General features: G+C 35.9%; 1 protein-coding gene across 1 annotated transcript; it reads left to right on the top strand.

Annotated features, from left to right (window-relative positions):
* Nucleotides 1-426: 426 nt before the first annotated feature.
* Nucleotides 427-19,652, top strand: LOC104591516 (SAGA-associated factor 29 homolog A-like). Its single transcript, XM_010250372.3, has 10 exons — nucleotides 427-585; nucleotides 708-860; nucleotides 2,673-2,766; nucleotides 4,000-4,076; nucleotides 7,075-7,184; nucleotides 7,443-7,528; nucleotides 10,213-10,266; nucleotides 18,433-18,586; nucleotides 18,760-18,773; nucleotides 19,394-19,652. The coding sequence occupies exons 2-10, from the start codon at nucleotides 746-748 to the stop codon at nucleotides 19,494-19,496; spliced, it is 807 nt and encodes a 268-aa protein (XP_010248674.1). The 5' UTR covers nucleotides 427-585; nucleotides 708-745; the 3' UTR covers nucleotides 19,497-19,652.
* Nucleotides 19,653-20,183: the final 531 nt, after the last annotated feature.

Genomic DNA, 20,183 nt, shown 5'->3' with positions numbered 1-20,183 from the left:
AAAAAAGTCCGACTTCTTCATCAGATTCGAATTCAGATCCATAATTATCATATTCGAATCCTATCCGTTTGCATAGGATGTTTAAATAATTTACCCCAAAAATAAAACAAAATTTACACTATCCTAAGTTACACGGTCAACATTGTACCCGTGCAAATGAAATTGCACTGACAAAGCAAACAAACGGATCCTTACAGTTTCAGACTTCAGGGTCTACAAATCAAGCGGTCGAGAACGTCATCTCCAATCCTCATAGTTTCTAAGTCTGTAAGTTATTATTGAATGCTGCAAACCCATGTGGGCTTGCGGACTCTTCGTAACTCGTACAAGCTGACAAAACGTTGTTGGTTCAGTTCGAGTAGGAAAATCCTTGGCATACATCCAACCGTGCTTGAGACTGGCATCGGCAATTTGCCACGTGGATCAGATAAAGAAAGATAGATAGACGGGGGGAGAGAGAGAAAGAGAGAGAGAGACAGAGAGCATGATGAGATTTTCGTTCATTCTCCAACACGGGGGCCCCTCTCTCTGAGGCAACATCGGAGACGATTCTACCATGAGATGACCAGTAGCGACGTTCTTCAGGCGAGTAAATATATAGTAATTAAATATTAAAATTAAAGAAAAAATCAAGTATTTTTCCTGATTTGTTATTTGTGCTGCTGTAAATGGTCGAACAAAATACCTAAATTGGCGTACTTGAGCAGAATTTAGCTCGGTGTTTGAAGAAAACTGCGATTAAAGGATGTCAAATCCAGTCGACCTCATCCTGGGGCAGTCGAAGGATCTCGAGAAGTTGAGGGGAGAACTGGAGGATACCTTGAACGAAATCAATAAGATCCATAAAAAGCTGCAATCCAGTGAGTTTCGCAACTCCAGCAACACGGACTCTAATTTGCCTTACCCTAGAGTTTGAATTTGTGTAAACAGGACACTTTTCAGTATACTCAGTTTTTTGCTGGGTTTTTTATATAGTTTTAGTTATTATTTGATTATACAGAAGTGTTTGCTCGTCTTCTGAGTGGTTTTTTTGGTGTAACTTTTGTTGTTATAAGACGCTTGTTTACGTAGTAAAGATTAATCACGATGATAACAACAGAACTAATACCGTTGTACAATGAGGTTAATATGCCGATGTCTTGGTTCCTAGGAAATGCCGAGTCAAATTGCTGTTTCTGCTACTGCTTGTCTGCTTCCTTTATCTGCCACCTTGAATTAGTCTTTGCAAGAATGATCAATTATATTGTTGATATTAAAGAAATTGGTTTAGTTCTATTTGATGTTTCCTAAAAGACGTGGAGACTGTTACCACAGTTTATCATGTAAAAGTAACCAGCCAGGCTGTTATTTGGTCCCGTTGGTGTCCACAAGGCAAGCTTCACACAGCTAGGAAGGGAGATCATCCGAGGCCCCTAAATCTACCAATGCCTTAATATGTTCCGTTTCTTTTAATATAAGCTGAAAAAAGTTAGCTGATGAGGGCAGGGGTAGTTTGGTAAGTAATCTTCTGTCTTATGTCAGTATTTGAGGCCTAAAAAATGTGCATGCCTTGCTTATACTGTAGCCAAGCTGGAAATATAACACAGGGGCAGATAATGGATTTAAGTTCAAAGTATACCATTTTTACTTTGACAAAAAAGTTGGGACTTTCTTTTTGCGGGTAGCTTATTCCAAGGATCACCAATGAATTATTGTTAGAACCCAGAAGTAATTTAGTGTTTGCGCTCTAGAGTCCTTTTTACCATCCTGAATGTGGTTGGGTCTTTATAGGGAGCTTGTCATGTATTAGAGCTGTTCATTGGCTGCAACAGGAGATGAATTTAGAAGTTTTTGCATTGGTGATATAATTAGAGGATAGTTCAATGTTGGTTGCTCATCCACACGAAGTCAGATTACAAATCAAAATTGGAGTTCTATGCCACAAGGAGTAATAAAGCTCATTTTCAGTGCCCTTGTGACTCATGATAACCATGGGTTGTCACATGTAGATTGAAGGGATTCATGGATGGTTATTACCTTATTGGTGTTTCAGGGAAGGAGAATGAGGGATCATGGTTTTTTAATATTACATTAGAGAGGCTAGAGCTTTGGCAGCTAATGTGAACACCTTGTTTAGGTGGGTGCAAATAGTGACACATCCTCCACTAGACAACTTAGCTAGAGGGGTGGAGGGCAAATTTCTATTGGGGGTGCTACTCTACCAGAATAATGTCTATGGTAAATATCTTGATTTTTTTTTTTGGATTGGAAATGGTTAAATATCTTGAGATTGTCATTGTCTGTATCTTTGATGCAGTTTGTGCTTAGTTTGGCTTTCTGTGAAAGGTTTGGACTTGGCTCCTTATTTTAGGAGTTAGATGATCATCTACCCTTCAGCTTTTGCAGTATTAACAATAGACTTGCAAATTGTCCATTTCTTTCTCAAGTTATTGTTATATCATATTGTTAGTCCTACAAACAAAATGAATATCTTCCTTATATTCTTTCTTAGTTTCTTATATGGGATCGAGTTTCAGTTGGAAATACAATGTTCTATATATATATTTTGATAGGCAACCATGAAAATTTTATTAATACAATGTTATTTATTGAATAAGAACTTTTTGTTTTTACTTGTTTTCCGTATGTCCAACTGATGAATTTCTTCTGTACCCCTTTGCTACTGCATGCAGCTCCTGAGATTGTTGAGAAGACTGGTGATGGTACATTAGGGAAACTTCGAAGTCTATATCAACAGGCAAAAGAACTTTCAGAAAGCGAAATGAAGTATGCCCATTCTAAGACTTTATCAATGGTAGTTGTGTAATAGGGACAGCATGAGTGATAATAAATTGAATGCACAGTCAGAGCATAGGAATAAATTGGGCTATTGTCTTTGAATGTTAGTAAGAAGGGTTCAAGGCACATAAATGTTACTGTCTTTTTGTATCTAAAAGAAAATGTTTATCTCTTTTGTTTTTTTTATATGTGCAGTAATTCACTTGAAATGTTGCGGTTATGCCTATCTGTATTACAAAAGGCATGAGACTTATGTCTAGAGGCTTGCCTCAAGTGAGGCTCAAGGAAAAGGCCTCAAGACTCAACATTAAAAGCTCATGCTTATGATTAAAGGATACCTGCCTCACTCCTCTAGTTGGCCTATTTTTGATTCATATGCCACTCATAAAAAGTGGCAGCCCAGTACACGAGGCTCCTGCCAATGTGGAGTCTAGGAAGGGACAGATGTACGCAGCCTTACCCCTGCACATACAGAGAGGCTGTTTCCAAGATTTGAACCATGGTCACTCTGGTCCCAATGGAGAAACCCAACCATTGTGCCAAGGCCCACCCTCACATACATAGTTTAAAGTATCAATACACCTCATATGCATGAACATGTGTATTGGGTGTTTCACTACTTTATAACTTTCTTATTTTAAGGTCTCGTATATTACTGAAAAAATAGGATTAACATCACAAATATGAGAGTAAGACAGTCATTGATTTTACTTTTCCATTTTTTGTCAATCAATTTAAGTAATTATATTTAACTTTTCAAAGACCCTTTTGATGTTTTACTTCACATTTAAATAAGAGCTTGTTGGATGTTGGATTTTACAATCTACACAGTAGAAATGGTTTATACTATATGGCTTACCAATTTGTTTCTGTTTGTAGGAACAAAATTCCATGACATCCTTTACCTTTTAAGTCTTACTCAAGGCAATTTGTGCGTCTTGTCTTTGTTTTTTAAACTATTATGTTATGATTAAATCATATCACATGTGTAAGTTGTCTCAATAGACATCATCTTTGAAGCTTTTGTGATATTCTTTTTTATGTATCTTTTCCTATTTTTGTTTAATTTTTAAAGAAATTAGTACATCTTGCACTTCTGGAGATCATGACTCTATGCCTCAAGTTTTCACCATTTGAAATACTGATGCCTTTAGCAACTTGAGGTGTTTTAACTAGAGAGTATTTTCTACCCTCAAGTTAATGTTATATTTTCTCCTGCAGCATGTCAAATACGTTGGCTAATCATCTGGAGGGTTTGATACAGTCTGGGGTTCCCCAACAGACACGCAAAGCCAAAGGTTTGTGCATGAATCTGTGGTACTTTAATCTATATAGCAAAAGACCCCTTTTCTGAAATCTAGCCATGCCAGACTGTCAAATTTACATATCGGGTGCATGTTGATGCTTCTAAATCATGCTAGAAACATATTTTATATAATCTCTGTTAGGCACCTTGAATCAGTGTTTGAAATTGGCACACATGTTGGTTGTCAAATTCATAGTTTTTGTTTTATATGTATATATTTATGTATTTTTATTTCCTTTGTGAAATATTTCTGCTTGAAGTTGTCATATACTTATATATTTTTTTGATCAGTAACTGATAAATATTTATTAATGAAAATCAGTAAGTTACAAGTTAGATGTGAACAAACACCCACTAAGAGAGCTAGCTTACAAATACAAATTTTCTTAGTTCAGATTTACAATCCCCCAAAACAATTCCTTTTTGTTAACTCCTAGTTTATCTTGATCATCAGCCATGCTGTTTCCAGATCTAGGAATCCATCTGAAGGAGCACCTCATATCAGTAGCTAGAGCTTTTATTTCCCTTAACATGCATCTGAATCTCCAAGATCCAGCTTCATCATTCTTCAGCCACCCTACTAGAATCTTTGTCTCCCTCAATCTCAATATTCCTTGAACTGATGGACTTAGCTAACTTGAGACCCTCAAGCAAAACCAGATTTTCTGCTCTTGTAGAGTCCCCATAACCTGCTGGACCTGAGAATACAGTCAACATGTTCCCATCTGAGTTTCTGAGAACTCCTACTCCTGAAAGTCCTGGATTGCCCAGGCTGCAACCATCAAAGTTCAGTTTGATCTGCATATCTTGGGGTGGAAAGTGGAAACCAATGTATAGGATGCACTACTAGTAAATGAAGAGGATGCTACCTGTTGCGAGTTCCTTTGGAAACCATCAGCTTGAAGTGCTTGAATTCTTACATTGTTTTGATCCACTGCATAACCTTCATCTTGATATTTTCAATGATAACTTCTGCCCCAGAGATTTTATCTTTAAAGATCCTGCTGTTTCTCTCCTCCCAAATGCACCATAAAGTGGCATCCCTGACACGTCTCCATAATCTTCTTCCTCTCTTCTTTGGTGGAGCTAAAAAACTTGGATTGAATAAGCAAGCCAAATCCGAAGGAGGGAACCATCTGCATCCTAACAAAGAGAAGAAAAAACTCTAAATACCTGAGGCAAACCTGCAGGAGATTGGTGAGTGGAGAGCAGGTTCTCAATTTTCTAGACAAAGAGAGCACACATGAGGTGATAGGCAACACTGAGGTCTTCTTTTGCACAGTCACAAATATTAATTTTACCATGGCAAACCTCCCAGGTGAAGGCTTGAATCCTGAGAGGGACAGGGCCCACCGTAGAGCCTTAATAGATGAGCCTAAGGATGTGGAGGAACATAAAGCTTTATGAGGCACAGGAGTACAAACTATGAGAAGCCAAGTGTGTCATATGCTTTTTAATTTCAAACTGAACTTTTTTTTTCCATTGAAATTTTATAATGTTGGACTGAGCTTTCAAAGTTTAATATGTTGTGATTTACCTACTTATATGAAGGTTTTAATGCCTACAAATGTTGGTAGTGCACTAGTGTTTAATCATAATGAAAAAACTTAATGTCCATTTTTACTGTTTTTTTTTTTTTGGTTGGCAATTAAGGACCATTACCCAATGTTGGACCTGGCTATCCAGGGTCTTGGGAGGGGTGAACTGGATAAGGACCTAAGAATGGATACAGACATAAGCTTTGACATTTTTTGCACAAAGTGGTCACTTTCTGATTTGAACCAGTATTCTCACACTTGTCAGTCCAAGATTTTATCAAGGCACCAAGCAATGATCCCTTTTTGGGATAACTGATTGGTGGAAACCTGATTGCTATGGGAATGAGAAAAATTAAGGTGCAAGCAAAAAAAGAAAAAAAAAAAAAGAATAGGACGAAAGCCCATAGGATTGTCTACACCCCAACACAACTTGTTCCTGCTAACCTCACTTGTGGTGAAGAAGGCAGCTGGATTATTTACTAATCTCCTAATCCAGTGGAACAAGATGTTACCCTCATTAGTGATCTAGCCTCTCTAATATTATTTTTTATCAGCAAAAGGAGAATTTTATTCAAATAAGAGAAATAAATACAGGGTTACAGCAGCTAGAAGCAAAACAGTGCACCAGAAATAGTTACAATAAAGCCCAAAAAAGCTGTTGCCTTTGAACTCCCCATTTAGCTAGAGAATCAGCCATTCCATTTGCAGTTCACCCATGGATTCCATGGGCTCCTAGGAGACCAGGCAGGTCCTTCAAGCTCTCTCCTTGGCAGTTTGACGTAACTAATATGACCTTCATGTACGACATTTTTGTTAGAGCCACATCTTTTCTTTTTTCTATGTGGACCCCATCTTGTTTGTTTGAGGCATCTTTACTTTACAGAGTGTTGGGCATGGCCAATATGCTGGTGAGTGTATAAAGCAGTCCCACAGAAATGTCTGAATATATCAATCTGATGATCATAATGAAGTTTTCAGGATTTCTGCTGAGATGTCAGGGAACTAATTAGAAGTGAATGTTAAATCAGGAAAAGCCAAAAAGTATTGTGTCCTGGTTTGTAATCCAACATGATCTGATGCTACTCTGATTTCTTTCTATTTCTCAAATCCCAAACCTATGGCATAATTTAACACCACAATTAACAGCTTGACATTTAACATGTTTAAATGAAGATTAGATTGAGCTAGGATTTTCTCAGAGGATAATAATTAGGTAGGGATGATGACTGGATTTGAACTTGTACTATTTTATTTCCAATAAAATGTGCTAGCAAGCTGCACCATATTCCTTTCAATTGGTCTAATAATTGATTGCATGGCATAATATGAAGGGAGAATATCTTTTTTAGGTTCTAGGTTCATTGGAAATTTTACTACTTGTGGATCATAAAACTTAGGTTTACTGTTTGTTAAGATTTTACTTTTGAGATTTACATGGGTAGTTCCTTGCAGAAGGCAACGATCAGAAAAAGAAGCGGATGAAATCTGATCTGGATCCAAGAATTTCTCCTGCTTCTTCTGTGCGAACGCAACTTGAGCTTGCTAATCTAAAGGGGGAACAGGTGTGTTATGTCATTATATTGCTATTGGTTTTTTTCTGGAATCATTGACCAAATCGATGAAATTTCCAATTGGTCCTCTCTTTTTTGCATCTTCTAACATGTTTCACTTAAAAATTGTTGAGGTGTTCATGTTGGTTGCTCGAATACGATTTTATTCCATTTATTATTATTTTTTGTTCTTTATTTTTCTTTGTGAATGCTATCTTGCTTTTGGATGTTATTAATCTTGAACCAAAATCTTGTTCTATACCTTTTCAGGTTGCAGCTAGGGTCACACCTGATGATGCTGAGAAAGATGAATGGTTTGTTGTAAAAGTAATTCATTTTGATAGAGAAACCAAAGAGTAAGTTCCATTGCTTATGGTTTGATGATTATGTCACAAAACCTTCCTTCCATGGTATGGAGTGTTTGGAATTTTGGATACATTATGCACCATTTCGGTTTATTGAACTTTGATGTGTCCAAAAGTATGTCTCACCCGGGGTGTCAACCTGGGAAGCTGGCCAGGTGATGGGTTTGGTGGTTCAACCAGATAGTTAGCTTGTTGAATCCGTCAAAACTCTAAAAATCTAGGATCCAGTTGCTCAGGTCACCAGCTTGCTGGTTCAACTGCCCAGGTTCATGACAGTTTCAAAAAACTAGGTCCCACGACTCTCACCAGTAATGTCTGCCTTACTACTGTTTCAGTATAACCAACATCTCTTTTCTGAATTGGCAGTTTCAGTATAAGCAAAAGCTTCATTTAAAGTTTAAATCATATCATTATTGTCAATTTTCATTCTGTAGATTGTGTATCTTTAGGCAATATTCAATGACATTCCCTTGCATCACTTGTGACAAATGAATTCTGGACCTCTTGAACTCCTGAATTCCTAACAACCTTAGTACAAATATTCACAACATGGATATGGGATGTACCAAAAACCCTCACCTGCTTTTTGATTTTGGGTTGGACTGATTGGATGTGCAACCTGCATGCCCCCTTATTGACACACAATGGACAAAACTATTAAGTGATATTGCACTCTATGCACTTGAGTAGATTAATGTGTTTCTTATTCTTTTGGTTACAGGTCTATCATTTCATCCTTTTGTGACCAATATTGTCCTCATTGGATATGAACCATAAAATGCATCCAGTCATTAGATATAGCACCTAGATACAAAGACCCACCTGAACACACCTAAAGTCCCAAATCTGCACAACATCAGAAATGCCACTTATTTCCTTTGCTTTCAATTTATTTTGATTGTTGGGATTTGAAGGCATTTCCTTGGTGTTGTCCACTGCTTGACTTTCCCAGAATAAGCTTTATGCTATATTGACAAACTTTTAAGCTCTAATAAAGTGCCTTAAAGTACAGTATATTTCAGTGTTTTAAAAGCAAGAAAGGTGCAAGAAAAGCACAAGGGCCTTTTAGCGCTTGAGGCACAGGGTGAGGTGCATGCCTAGATGAAGCATGGCACACATTTTTGAAAAAAATCAAAGAAAAAATAAATTTAATCCATAAAATATGAAAACCCGATTTTTAAAAATATTAAATATTTTAAATGCTTATTAGCGCAAATCAAAATATATAATCATAACATATAAAACAAATTCAAAATGAAAGTGAAAGAAAAAAAGTGGATTGTACCATAGTGCTCTGAGCATGGTTTAAAATGTTCCTAAATTTCCTAATATTTCCATTTCCATGGGTAGTGACCCGAAATTTTACTGGAATTGACATATTCCCCAGTGAACACTACCAACACTATGTGGAGTAGTTTCCATGACATATTTCCATCTCCATGGGCAGCAACACGAAATTTTATTGGAATTGACATATTCCCTAGTGAACACTACCGGTACTATACGGAGTATAAGAGATAGTATTATAACATAACTTGGTGACGATATTTTAGATATGTTGAGTAGCAATGTTATTACCCACCTAACTTACATGATTACTACTTTGAGCCAGCTTGATATTCATTTCAAAGATGAAGTTAAATATTGGTTTTGTTTGTGCAATAGATTATTTGATTGATCCATTATAACTGTTTACATTTTCTATAAGTTTAAATTTTGCTTTAACTCATTCTATTATGTAGTTTTGAATCTTAAGGTTTATAGGACAACTTAAAAAATGTACTCTTTTGTCTGTAACCTTAGTTTTTTTTAGCTTTGTTTAATGATTTGGAACAAGATAATAATTTAAAAAGGTGTGCTCATGCTTCTTTTATCACTTAATAAAATATAATTCTATATTTGCATATTTTACAATGTTTCCACCATGTTCATAACTTTTACAATATTTCCATATGACATTTCTGACATGTTTCCTATATTTGGATGACTGAAATTTCCACTGACATTGGCATTTTAAACCTTGGCTCTAAGCATTCAACAATTCAAGCACATGAAACTCTCAATGTTGTTACCCATCCCTTAGTCGTATTACATTAAATAGCTAGTGTGATGATAGATGTCTTGCATTCATATCTGCAATAACTAGGGCTTTTCAGGTATTCAAAAGGCCTTTGCTTTTGTCAATGTTAATAGACCATCAGTGGTGCACAAACAATAATAAAAGGTTATGTAGAAGCTAATAGACCATTATAAAGGTATAAAAAACATAAGAATGAACATAAAAGCAACAAAAAATGTAAACTTATAAAAGGCACATGCTTGGTCACCTTACACCTTAACCTAAGAACATGCCTCTGAAAGGGGTGTTGCCTGGGTTCAATTGAGGTTCATCTTTTAAAACACTGACCTCCCTGGCATGTGTACATGGCTTTCATGGTTCATGTTCTTTATGCTATTTGAGTGATTTTAATGTAGCTGTGTTTTTTTTTTTAATTTGTTTTTGGTCTCTCTGATCTATGTCATGTAGCATTCATTAAATAAGTTGCAGCTTTAGTCTTAAGATAGTTTCATTAAAGAATATTCACTTTGTTTATCGTCATTCATAACTAGTCATAGGACAAAATAGTTTGGAATCTGCTATTGCTCATTAAGAAATGATTACCATCTCTATGCAGATTTGAAGTACTTGATGAGGAACCTGGTGATGATGAAGAGGGTGGTGGCCAAAGGTAGACTTTGTGTATATTGAGTTGGTTTGGATGGTTTCTTTTGCTTTCTTGTCCTTTTCATTCTTTTACTTTTTTCTTATCGGATTTTATTAAGGAGGAAATGTGAAGGAGGGGTACAACAATACCCACATACAATAAATCAGAAAATGATAAATCTAAGATGTAACCACAACCCCCTTAACCTTAAGTAATAGAGATGATGTTCCCCAAGTCATTACAGAAATCAGAAAAGAGTAGGCCCTCAAATTCCTTCAAAATTGAATGACATGAGAAGAGAGTTATTCAATCTTGCCTATCAACATCCTCACACTGCTTCCCTTAAAAAAATTTGTTATTTCTCTCTTAGCAGATTCAACCAATAACAAAATGAGTTAATTCGATAGGATGCTACCTTTCTTACTAAAGCCTCTAGTTTTCCAGGAGTCAATTAATCTCTCAAGATCAGCATGAATGATCCATTTCTGCCCAAAGAAATGACTTTTGCATGGTATTTTTGAGTCGTGTATCATGCACACATGTGGCTCATTTTATTTAGTACACGAGAACATTTATAGCTTGGTAACATGCAGCCATTTTTTTTCCAGATTGCAGAACTTACACCTTGAACATGGGTCTGCTGCTGAATCTTTGGTAGCAAAATATGCTGCTGTGTCTTTGGTTGGCCCAGGAAGCATCTGTTGTGCATTTTGGTCATTACACATCTACCCTCTCTAAATTACATGTAATTGACTAAAATACTTTGGAGATGCCACCTTGACTAATCATAGTGTTTCAGCAACGTGCTATGCTGCTGAAGCTTCAATAGAAAATCTGTATTTTTTACCTATCTACCCTCCTTTCTCCCTCTTTTAATTAGTTGTCCGTAGAAAAGGAACTGTTGGATTAAACTCCTATTGATATGGTACTGGCAACTTTTGAAGGAGTTTTGTTTCCAGGACTTGCCAAATCTTGTATGTTCTTTTAGGGAGTATTGTTTTACTTCTTTTATGTCTTATCAGAAGTAGGTTTTGTTGCTGTAAATTAAAGAATTCAAAGGTTTCTGGGAATTATTAAAGTTAATTTTGTTTTGCCAGTTTTAAGTGTCTTTTTGGGTCTTATCGCAGAAGCTGATACATCAGGGAACAGAAATGGGTCACCATGGGCTAAAGGAGCATAGAGTTAAAACTCAAGGGTCACAGCCCCATCTCATGGTTCTTGAGGCATCCTTTTCCATGTGAACAAGTCTGTAAAGTTGTTGATTTTGGTAGAATTAAAGTTAATTCTACTAGCTCCTGAACAATCCTGGGATCTTGCATTTCAATTTGAATAAATTTTGGCAATCCTTCTCAAATGAGAATCATGTAGGTCACCTCAAATAACGGGATGCCTTTGTCATGTTGTCATGTATGAAACCACAACAAAATTAATGTTTGGAGAGATTTATTTTGTGGTTTCAAATTTAAGTATTTCCATTTTTAGAAGGTGAACTCCTAATTAGTTTTTGAGTTGTGTTGAGTCTGGAAGGCTATTTCCTTTCAAGTTTAGTTTGCCATAGATTAAGTCTAAGCAGGAGTTATTAAGGGACACTGTCTTGACACATACATCATTTACTCTCTAATTTTTGTTGTCTTATCTTTGATGTACTGCTATTATTATTGTTCCTGAACTGCTGAACCTTTGTCTTAACTCTCAAGGGCTAGTGCATTCCCAGAAGCTATGTTAAAGCACTAAGCAGTCACCAGAGGAATCTGATTTATCCTCTAATTTTTGACATAACTGCATGCTTTTTTTTATTTTTTATTTATTTCTGACATAGCTGCATGATTCTTCTTGTGTTTCTTTCTTGAGTGGATTTAGTTGTCTCATCTACATTCGATATGATTCAACTGTAAGCTTGGTTGGTATATTGTGATACCAGGCAGTAGATTGTTGGTGCCAGTCACCTAGTTCTGAAGGTGTTCTAGGCTATGTTACTCTGCCATCAGTTTTGTGGTTTCCTTATTTCTGCGCAAATCTCTAAGATGTTAAACTCTTATGTATCATTTAGTTTGTAATAGATTTTTCTTCAATCTTTTCTTTTTCTTCTATGAGAATATCATATATTAGGATCTTTAAAGCCTGGTACAGGAACTTTGGTCCCTGCCAACACATCAAAGGGCGAAGTTGAACTTTGATGGAAGCTCTATAGGTAATCTGGACCCATTGGGTATAGGGGAAGTACTTAGAGATGGAGAATGCAGAATTATTGCTATGTTTTCGGGACCAATAGGAGAGCGAGATTCATTGAGAGCCAAGGTGATGGCTTTGCTTCAAGGTGTAAGATATACCAAACAGTTGGGGTTGCCTCAAATTGAGATCGAAGGGGACTCTAAGTTGCTAATTGGTTGGATGCAGTTGGGTTGCTTGGGAGCCTGGAAACATAGACAGTTGATAAGAGAAATACTCAACATAACAAGGGAGATTGATGTGTGTTTCAAGTGGTTAAGAAGGTCAGCTAATGGGTTAGCAGATACTTTAGCAAAACAAGGGACTGTTAGGGAGAACATGTTTTGAGCAGTGTTGTAATTAGTATGTAACTTGGGTAAACACCCTAGTCTTGGGGTTGACAGTTGTACTTTGAATGATTTTTAATGAAGTTACCGTTTCCAATAAAAAAAGAATATCATATATTAGGATTTATTTTGTACTGTTATTTGCTTCATTAAGCAATTCTTTAGAAATTAATGAACTCTAATAGTCTCATACCTTATAACCTAAGTACCTAAACAAAAACCTCTTATCTCAATTCAGCTCAGCTGAAGTCCTTGGGCCTATGTTGTTTTTATGCCTTAAAAGAGGAAAGTCTACAAGTTGGTTAAACTTGTAGCTGCTACCAAGGCATCATCATACTCCAAATATTGGAGATATTTTGTGGGGCCTGCCTGCTAATTATTTTTATCCATTGGGGGGATTACCCAGTATGGACATTTTTTTAATAGTAAAAAGGAATATATATTAAAAGAAAAGAAAGAAGAATGACACAAACTATGGCGATGAGCCATCACCAAAATATCCAAAATTGGATAGTACGCTACACCCTCTTCCTTATAACACATACGCTATCCACCATGCGCAAAAAACATAAAGCAAAGAATACAACTAAGAAAAAAGCTTCCTACACCTTCCGTATCAACTATTAGACCCCTAGATGATCACGAGATCCAATCCCCCCCAAAACCCCCAAAACAATATAAGACTCCTTTTATTATTTCAGTAACCCAACCATCTTTATATCTTTTTTTTTTTGTTTTTTTTTTGAACGGGAACAACAAAACAGAGTTCGCTGATTAAAAGAGAAACAAGTACAACAAGCGGCTGTGAGTTAACAAATCTGTTAGAAGAAATGAGAAGAGCCCCTTCTGTCGCACCATAAATCATACTTTTTTACAATTGAGCCCTAAAACAGTTGTTGTCTAGTAACCCCTTGTTTGGTTAACTCATCAGCCAAACTGTTGGCTGAGCTTTGCTCCCATTGTATTTCCAACTGCATGTTTCTAGAATGCCAATCAAAGCATCTTATTTCATTTCTGTAGTTTCAGTTTGCTGCAGCACTCTTTGATAACCGGCTTATGATCACTTTTTAATATCGTTAGCCTTTGCCTTTTGAATCTTAACCTTTACATCTTCCATTCAAACCATACCACCCATAAGCCTCCTTACACCAATCCCCTTTTAGCTCGTGTATTATTAGGAGACCACCTAGTTTAAAAGGTGATAATTCACCCATTTAGGCAACAAAATAGTCTAAACAGCTGCCTTGTAATTAACTATTAACTGAAGCCTAGCCATGAGTTAATTTAGTCTGTGGCAGAAGTTTTTTTTTTGGGAGCCATAATAAAAATATTTATTGAAAATTATTAGAAAGACATTTTAATTTAAATTTGAAGTTTAGGATTTTCTGGGCATTCTACCTAGCTTACTTAACCTTCCATCTACATCATTTTCTCCTTTTCTTTTATATATTATTCAAATGCAATTCAAAATTAATATCAATTCAATCAACCATTTCAGCAATCTTATAGAGATTTATACAGGATATGATTATTAGGAATCAGTAAACAAAAATTAAGCAATTTACAACTCATAGCACATAACAATGATAATGCTATCAACAGATAACAATAAATAGAATCTATTAGGGAAAAATATCCAAGTTGATACTAGAAAGTTAAGCCCAATAAATAACATATTAGATGAATAAGATCAATAAATTTAAACCATTTACAAATTCACATGTTCAAAATGAATCCGGATCACATAAATAATGTGTTGTATTAAATAGAGATAGCCATCCATCTTGATGCCTGGTTAGAAATGACACCGACAAATATATAAAGGACATAAGACAGAATGAACTGAAATAAGAGATCAATCTTAGCATTAAATCTTTGAGTGAAAATATAAGATCTATGGCTGAATCAATTGATAAGAGATGGAGCCTCAATAGTGGATCTTAGGTCCTAGGATTACCTGGGGAAAAATGATCAGATCAGATCAGCCTGTGGATGCTTACAAGGACAAGAGACTTTTTTATTGAGCTGAATGCAAACTGAATTGTGGTTAGAAACTCTCCATGGATTTGATCAGTTTATGAATCTGGTGGCCAACAACATAGTAGAGGTAATTTGAAGTAAGAAAAGTGTCATTACCTATGGTAGTCTGTGACCATCAATGGACAAAGTAAGGTATGATGGACAGTCTTGAGTTGTTAAACAGAACATGGTAATTGTAGCTTAGTGCAACATATCATATGGAAACATTTTCCTATTGCATGGAACTAGTGGCATGTGAGGTTAGGTAGCATATCCTGTAATCATGGATCAAATGAAGGTTTAACAACTTGGATGTGGTAGTGTTTTTGATTGGCATATATAGTCTTAAGCACAAGTTTTATATAGTGATGAATTTGTACTGGAATTCTGGAAATAGGAAGTTACCTTCTGGAAAAAACTTGAGGAAAAAAAGGAAAACTTGTAAATGGGTTAGTTTGGAGAAAAAACGGTTTTTTTTTTTTTTTTGCCTATGCAGAAATGAAAGAAAGGACAATTTGAGTGGTTTTTAATTGAGAAGTAATTTTTTTAGGGAAAAATTAGCAAAATAGGATGGTATACGGTTTAGGAGGTATTTTCTGATTTTTTTTTTGAAATCTAGGAATTAGAACTTAGAAGCTTAGATACTTGGAGAGTGAGAATGCTAGGTCATAGGTCTTCTAATTATAGTTTTTTTTTTTTTGTGTGATCCTAATTCATAAAACATATGGGTGCTCAATTAATGATAGGTTATTTTCTTATTTTGGTAACTAACAAGTACTAGTTATTAGAAAGAACGTGCGGATCTCAAATGAATATTAAGTAGTAGTAATAGGGTTGTTTAGGTAATAAAGAAACGGAGAATAGAAGGCAGCAATTTGTAGGTCACTAATAAATGGTAAGCTATTGCTTTTATTGGCAATTAAGTAATTAGTAAATAGTATTTTTAGTAATAAGTATACAAGGTTCTTTCCTTTAAAGGGCTAACATTAAAAGTAGCCTTCCAAATTTTGAGAGGTAGGGGTGGTGGAGCTAAGTTTCTGAAGGCTTTTTTGGTAGCCATGTTATAGAAAAATCAGGGAACAATAGGGCTTAAAGGAAAAGGAAGAAAAAGATGGGAAAAAAAAATCCATAGGTCTGTGACCTCAGAACTCTGGTTTATTATCAAAAAACAAAGGTCTGTGACTGTCACCAACTCTCTGTGTTCATGTGCATGGATTTTTGTTTTGTATTCCTCTATTAGTTTTTAAATGTTTTGTTTAGAAAAGACAATTACCCAGTGTTTGCTCCCAGCTATCTGCGGTCTTTGTAGGGGTAAACCGGATATGAACCTAACCTTTTTTTTTTCGTGCACAAGTGGCTACTCTCAGACTTAAACCTTCTACGTTCTCATGCTTGTCAGCCTGATATTTTATCAGTTTTTTTTTTAAATGTTTTTCTTTGCTTAAAATGATTCATAATTGTTAATTTTCTAGAAATTTGATGTTAGTAAGACAATAGGAAATGATTCATAATTGTTAGTAAGATAATAGGAAATCAGAAGCATGTTCCATGTGGAACATGTGCCTATTTTATGGGATCTGGTTTGTCATAAGTTTAACAGGTGCCAAGGTGCTTGGCCATTGGCTAGGCTTACTTTTTCTGCCTTTATGACTATGTCTAAGCATGTGTACTCATAGCATCTATAGTCTGATCAATTTCTAGCCTTAGCATTCCTCTACATTGACAACCAAGTTACCCATAAGATTCACTCTTAATTTCTTAGTTTTACTATTACCAATTAAATACCTTTTGTTCTAAGCATGTCCATGCTGTTAATTGGCTCCTACTGGAAACTAAGCGAGGGCATTGACTTAAGATGTGACCACTGCATTCAGAAAATTAAATGATACAAAACGATCTATAGAAGGATGATTTTAAGCTGAGTCTTGAAATGATTTGGAGTCTTACTGCCACATCAAAGAGGAATCAAACCTCTAAGAACCCATATCTCCATAAGACTTGTGTAGAATATTTTAATTCTTCCCTTTTTCATTCTCAAAACAACATCATGTTAGTTGTTTATAATGAAAATGGATCTCTTTTGAGACCTACCTTATCTATGCTTAAAATGGGGAAAAGACAAGAAACTGCTATAGAAATAATTAAGACAACTCTTTTTTTTGATTGGAAACAGTAACTTCATTAATGAGCTTTTAAAGTGCAGAAGTCAACCCCTAGTAGATGAAGTTGAACCAAAAAGCAGCATACATTACAGCACTGCCCAGTACAAACTCTCCCTTACAGTCCCTTGTTTTTCTAAGGTATCAGCTAAGCCATTAGCTGATCTTCTTACCCACTTAAAACAAGCACCCACCTCCCTTGTTATACTAAAAATTTCCCTTGTTAACTTTCTATGTTGCCATATTCCCAGACAACCTGATTGCATCCATGCAATTACCAACTTAGAATCCCCCTCCATTTCAATCTGCTGTAGCCCCAACTATTTGGCCAATCTTACTCCTTGATGCAGGGCCATGATCTCCGCTCTCAAAGAATCACCAACTCCTATTGGTCCAGAATATAGAGCCATTATTTTGCCTTAAGACAACTTTTGAAACTAACTCTTTGAGATAACTTGAAGAAACAAAATTTACAAATCAAGCAGGAATTAATCTTGTAATTCTTTAGCAAGCCGAGAGAAAATTGCTAATTTGGTCCAGGTTTAACCATTGTGGCTAAGAGTCTGTGGATGCCCGATGCTAGGATGCTTTTGGACAGTTTGAAGGTTGACTATGAAATTGTGGCTTGGGTTCCTTTCAGTACTGGTATTATTGTTGCTGATTTTGGATGATTTATTACACCTTATACCCTAATAGAACTAGTTATGGTTTTTCTGTGGAGACCATTTTGGGGTTGTTTAATTTTGTAATTGTGGATGGATCTGACCCATCACCATCCATTCTTAATAATGGAAATGGAAGAGTCTTAAGAGGATGGCCTTAAGGTGATTGGAATTTGGATCAGAAATATGTAGGCAGAAGACCCTTGAGTTGTATCCAGGTGATGATAGGAAGGGCACATATTTAAGATTGAAAATCCTATCTGTTTGTTGAATAGATTCTTTCAAAATTTCCTAAAAGGAGCTGTACCCTATTATTAAATATTGAGAAGTTGGGCTGTATGTTATAGTGTTTTAAAGTTGATCTTTATATTTTGTATAAAAAAGTTGATCTTTTTGTTGGAAAGGATGTGCATTAATATTTCTATGTGCTAATACTGACTGAAATGATCAAAATTAATATTTCAGATGATTTGTTTTTACAAAGTCAACTGCAGAGTTTTGGTGGTCAAACTTGTGAAAGTAGAAGCATTTCAGACTTTTAGCCAATACCCATAGCAGACAATCTGTATTTCACTATTAGTGCATCGGTTCTTTGGATTTAAGTGCTCATAATTTAACAATGGATATGGCATTAAACAGAATGGAATGGCGAAGCAGAATTCATGTAGTTGACCCCATAAAGTTAGGCAATGCTTAGATGATGATGATGATGACATAGGTTCTTTGGATTTGCTTATTAGGTGTTTCAGTTCATATAGATGATGACAATGATGGTCGTCTTTTTGCTATTTGCAGAAAGTATAAGCTGCCTGTGTCACGTATTATTCCTTTCCCCAAGCGAAATGATCCTTCCAGTGCACCAGAATTTCCAACTGGGAAGCATGTTTTAGCAGTCTATCCTGGAACTACTGCATTATATAAAGCAACTGTAGTGAATACACATCGCAGAGTAAGAATATGATTTTATCTTTTTTAATACCATGCTTGAATGTTGTGCTTATATATTTAAAATGATCAATAAAATTGGTTATTACTCGTTTTTTATGGTATCCTTCAATTATTTGACTGACTGTTTGCATTTTCCATGTGATTTGTGCTCTCATATGTTATGTAACTTTTCAGAGGAAGGCTGACGAGTAAGTTATTTCTCACCTTATATTGAACATTTTTGCTTCTGTTTCTGGTTTCTAACATTCTGAAAACATCCAACTTCTTTAATCTTTTGTATGGATTGGACTGTTACCTCACGTATCATGTACCTTTTGTGCTGTCTAAGTAAACAGCACTAATGGCCTTCTAAAAAAAGTAAACAGAACTAACTTATTCAGTATTGAGTGTGTTGGAACCTGCTGATTACCTATTTAGCAGGATCCATTGCTGGATCCCCCAATAGGGGTGTACTTTGAGCATGTAAATACAGTGCACTGTATTTATGCGGCAATCTGTACTTAAACGTTCCAAGTTTAGTTCCTCTTGGGGATCCAGCCTGTTAATAGGAACCAGCAGACCCGGGGTGGTATCAAGCAGACTCTAATTGTGTTACTACTACTAACATTTGAAAGAGCAGCCTAATATGAAAATAGGCCAATGCACTCCCTCTTTCACTTCTCACTGAAGGTCCAAATTTGGAATTTCATTTTCCAATTGTTCTTAGTTTTTAGGAAACTAATTCTCATCTGCACTAATAGCATTGCTTATATCCATGATTCACCCTAGATATCAAAGTGACTCCAAACGTATTCCTCTTCTCTGGCAGTTATTTACTAGAGTTTGATGATGATGAAGAAGATGGATCCTTACCCCAGAGGACGGTACCCTTCTATAAGGTGGTCCCACTGCCTGAGGGACATCGCCAGTGATATTGGTGTATTGTATGTTGTTTATTCCTTTTGTTTATTCTCTTGGTTTTTAGTGTAATGAATCTTAATCTTTTTATGCCATATATATAATGTGTATGTCAAGCACGGTGCTTTAACTCTTACGGTTCTTTGTATTAATATGAGCAGTTTTCTCTATTCGCTCTCCTCTGTCATGGGAAAATATCTTTATTGCAGGATCGATAAAGATAGTTTCAATTGATATAGGAATTAAAATGCATGAATTGCAATAGTTAAAGTTGTCTTGTTGTCGCATTTTCTGGGATTATTAAATCAAGCATTAGAAACTCCATGTGATGAATAACCCTGGAAAGTCGGAACCTGTGGATTTAAGGCATTCACTTTTATCTGCAGATGGTCGCACCATGATCACCCCCCTCACTCTCCTGCTTTCATCTACTTAATACAAATACATATTCATACACGACAAAAGAGGAAGGGCTTGTTAATTGGTTGAGTACTTTTGTTTTAGTTGGTAGGGTTTCCGTCTGATCTCTCGCACAAATGGGCAGACTACTATTTCTTCATAGTCATTTGTTGGGTGGTCTATCATCCGCGTAACTATGCAAGCACACAACCAATGACGAGTCTAAATCTGCTCCTCACAGCATGTGTTGGCCAGGAATATCTCCTGTACTTGTATTTAATATTCATGAGTAGATGTTTCTA

This window comes from Nelumbo nucifera, chromosome 4 (genome assembly GCF_055504915.1).
Source record: "Nelumbo nucifera cultivar China Antique chromosome 4, China Antique-T2T, whole genome shotgun sequence".
In the NCBI taxonomy this organism is placed as follows: Eukaryota; Viridiplantae; Streptophyta; class Magnoliopsida; order Proteales; family Nelumbonaceae; genus Nelumbo; species Nelumbo nucifera.
Note: the sequence above shows the minus strand (reverse complement) of the source record. Positions and strands in the feature narration are given on the sequence as shown.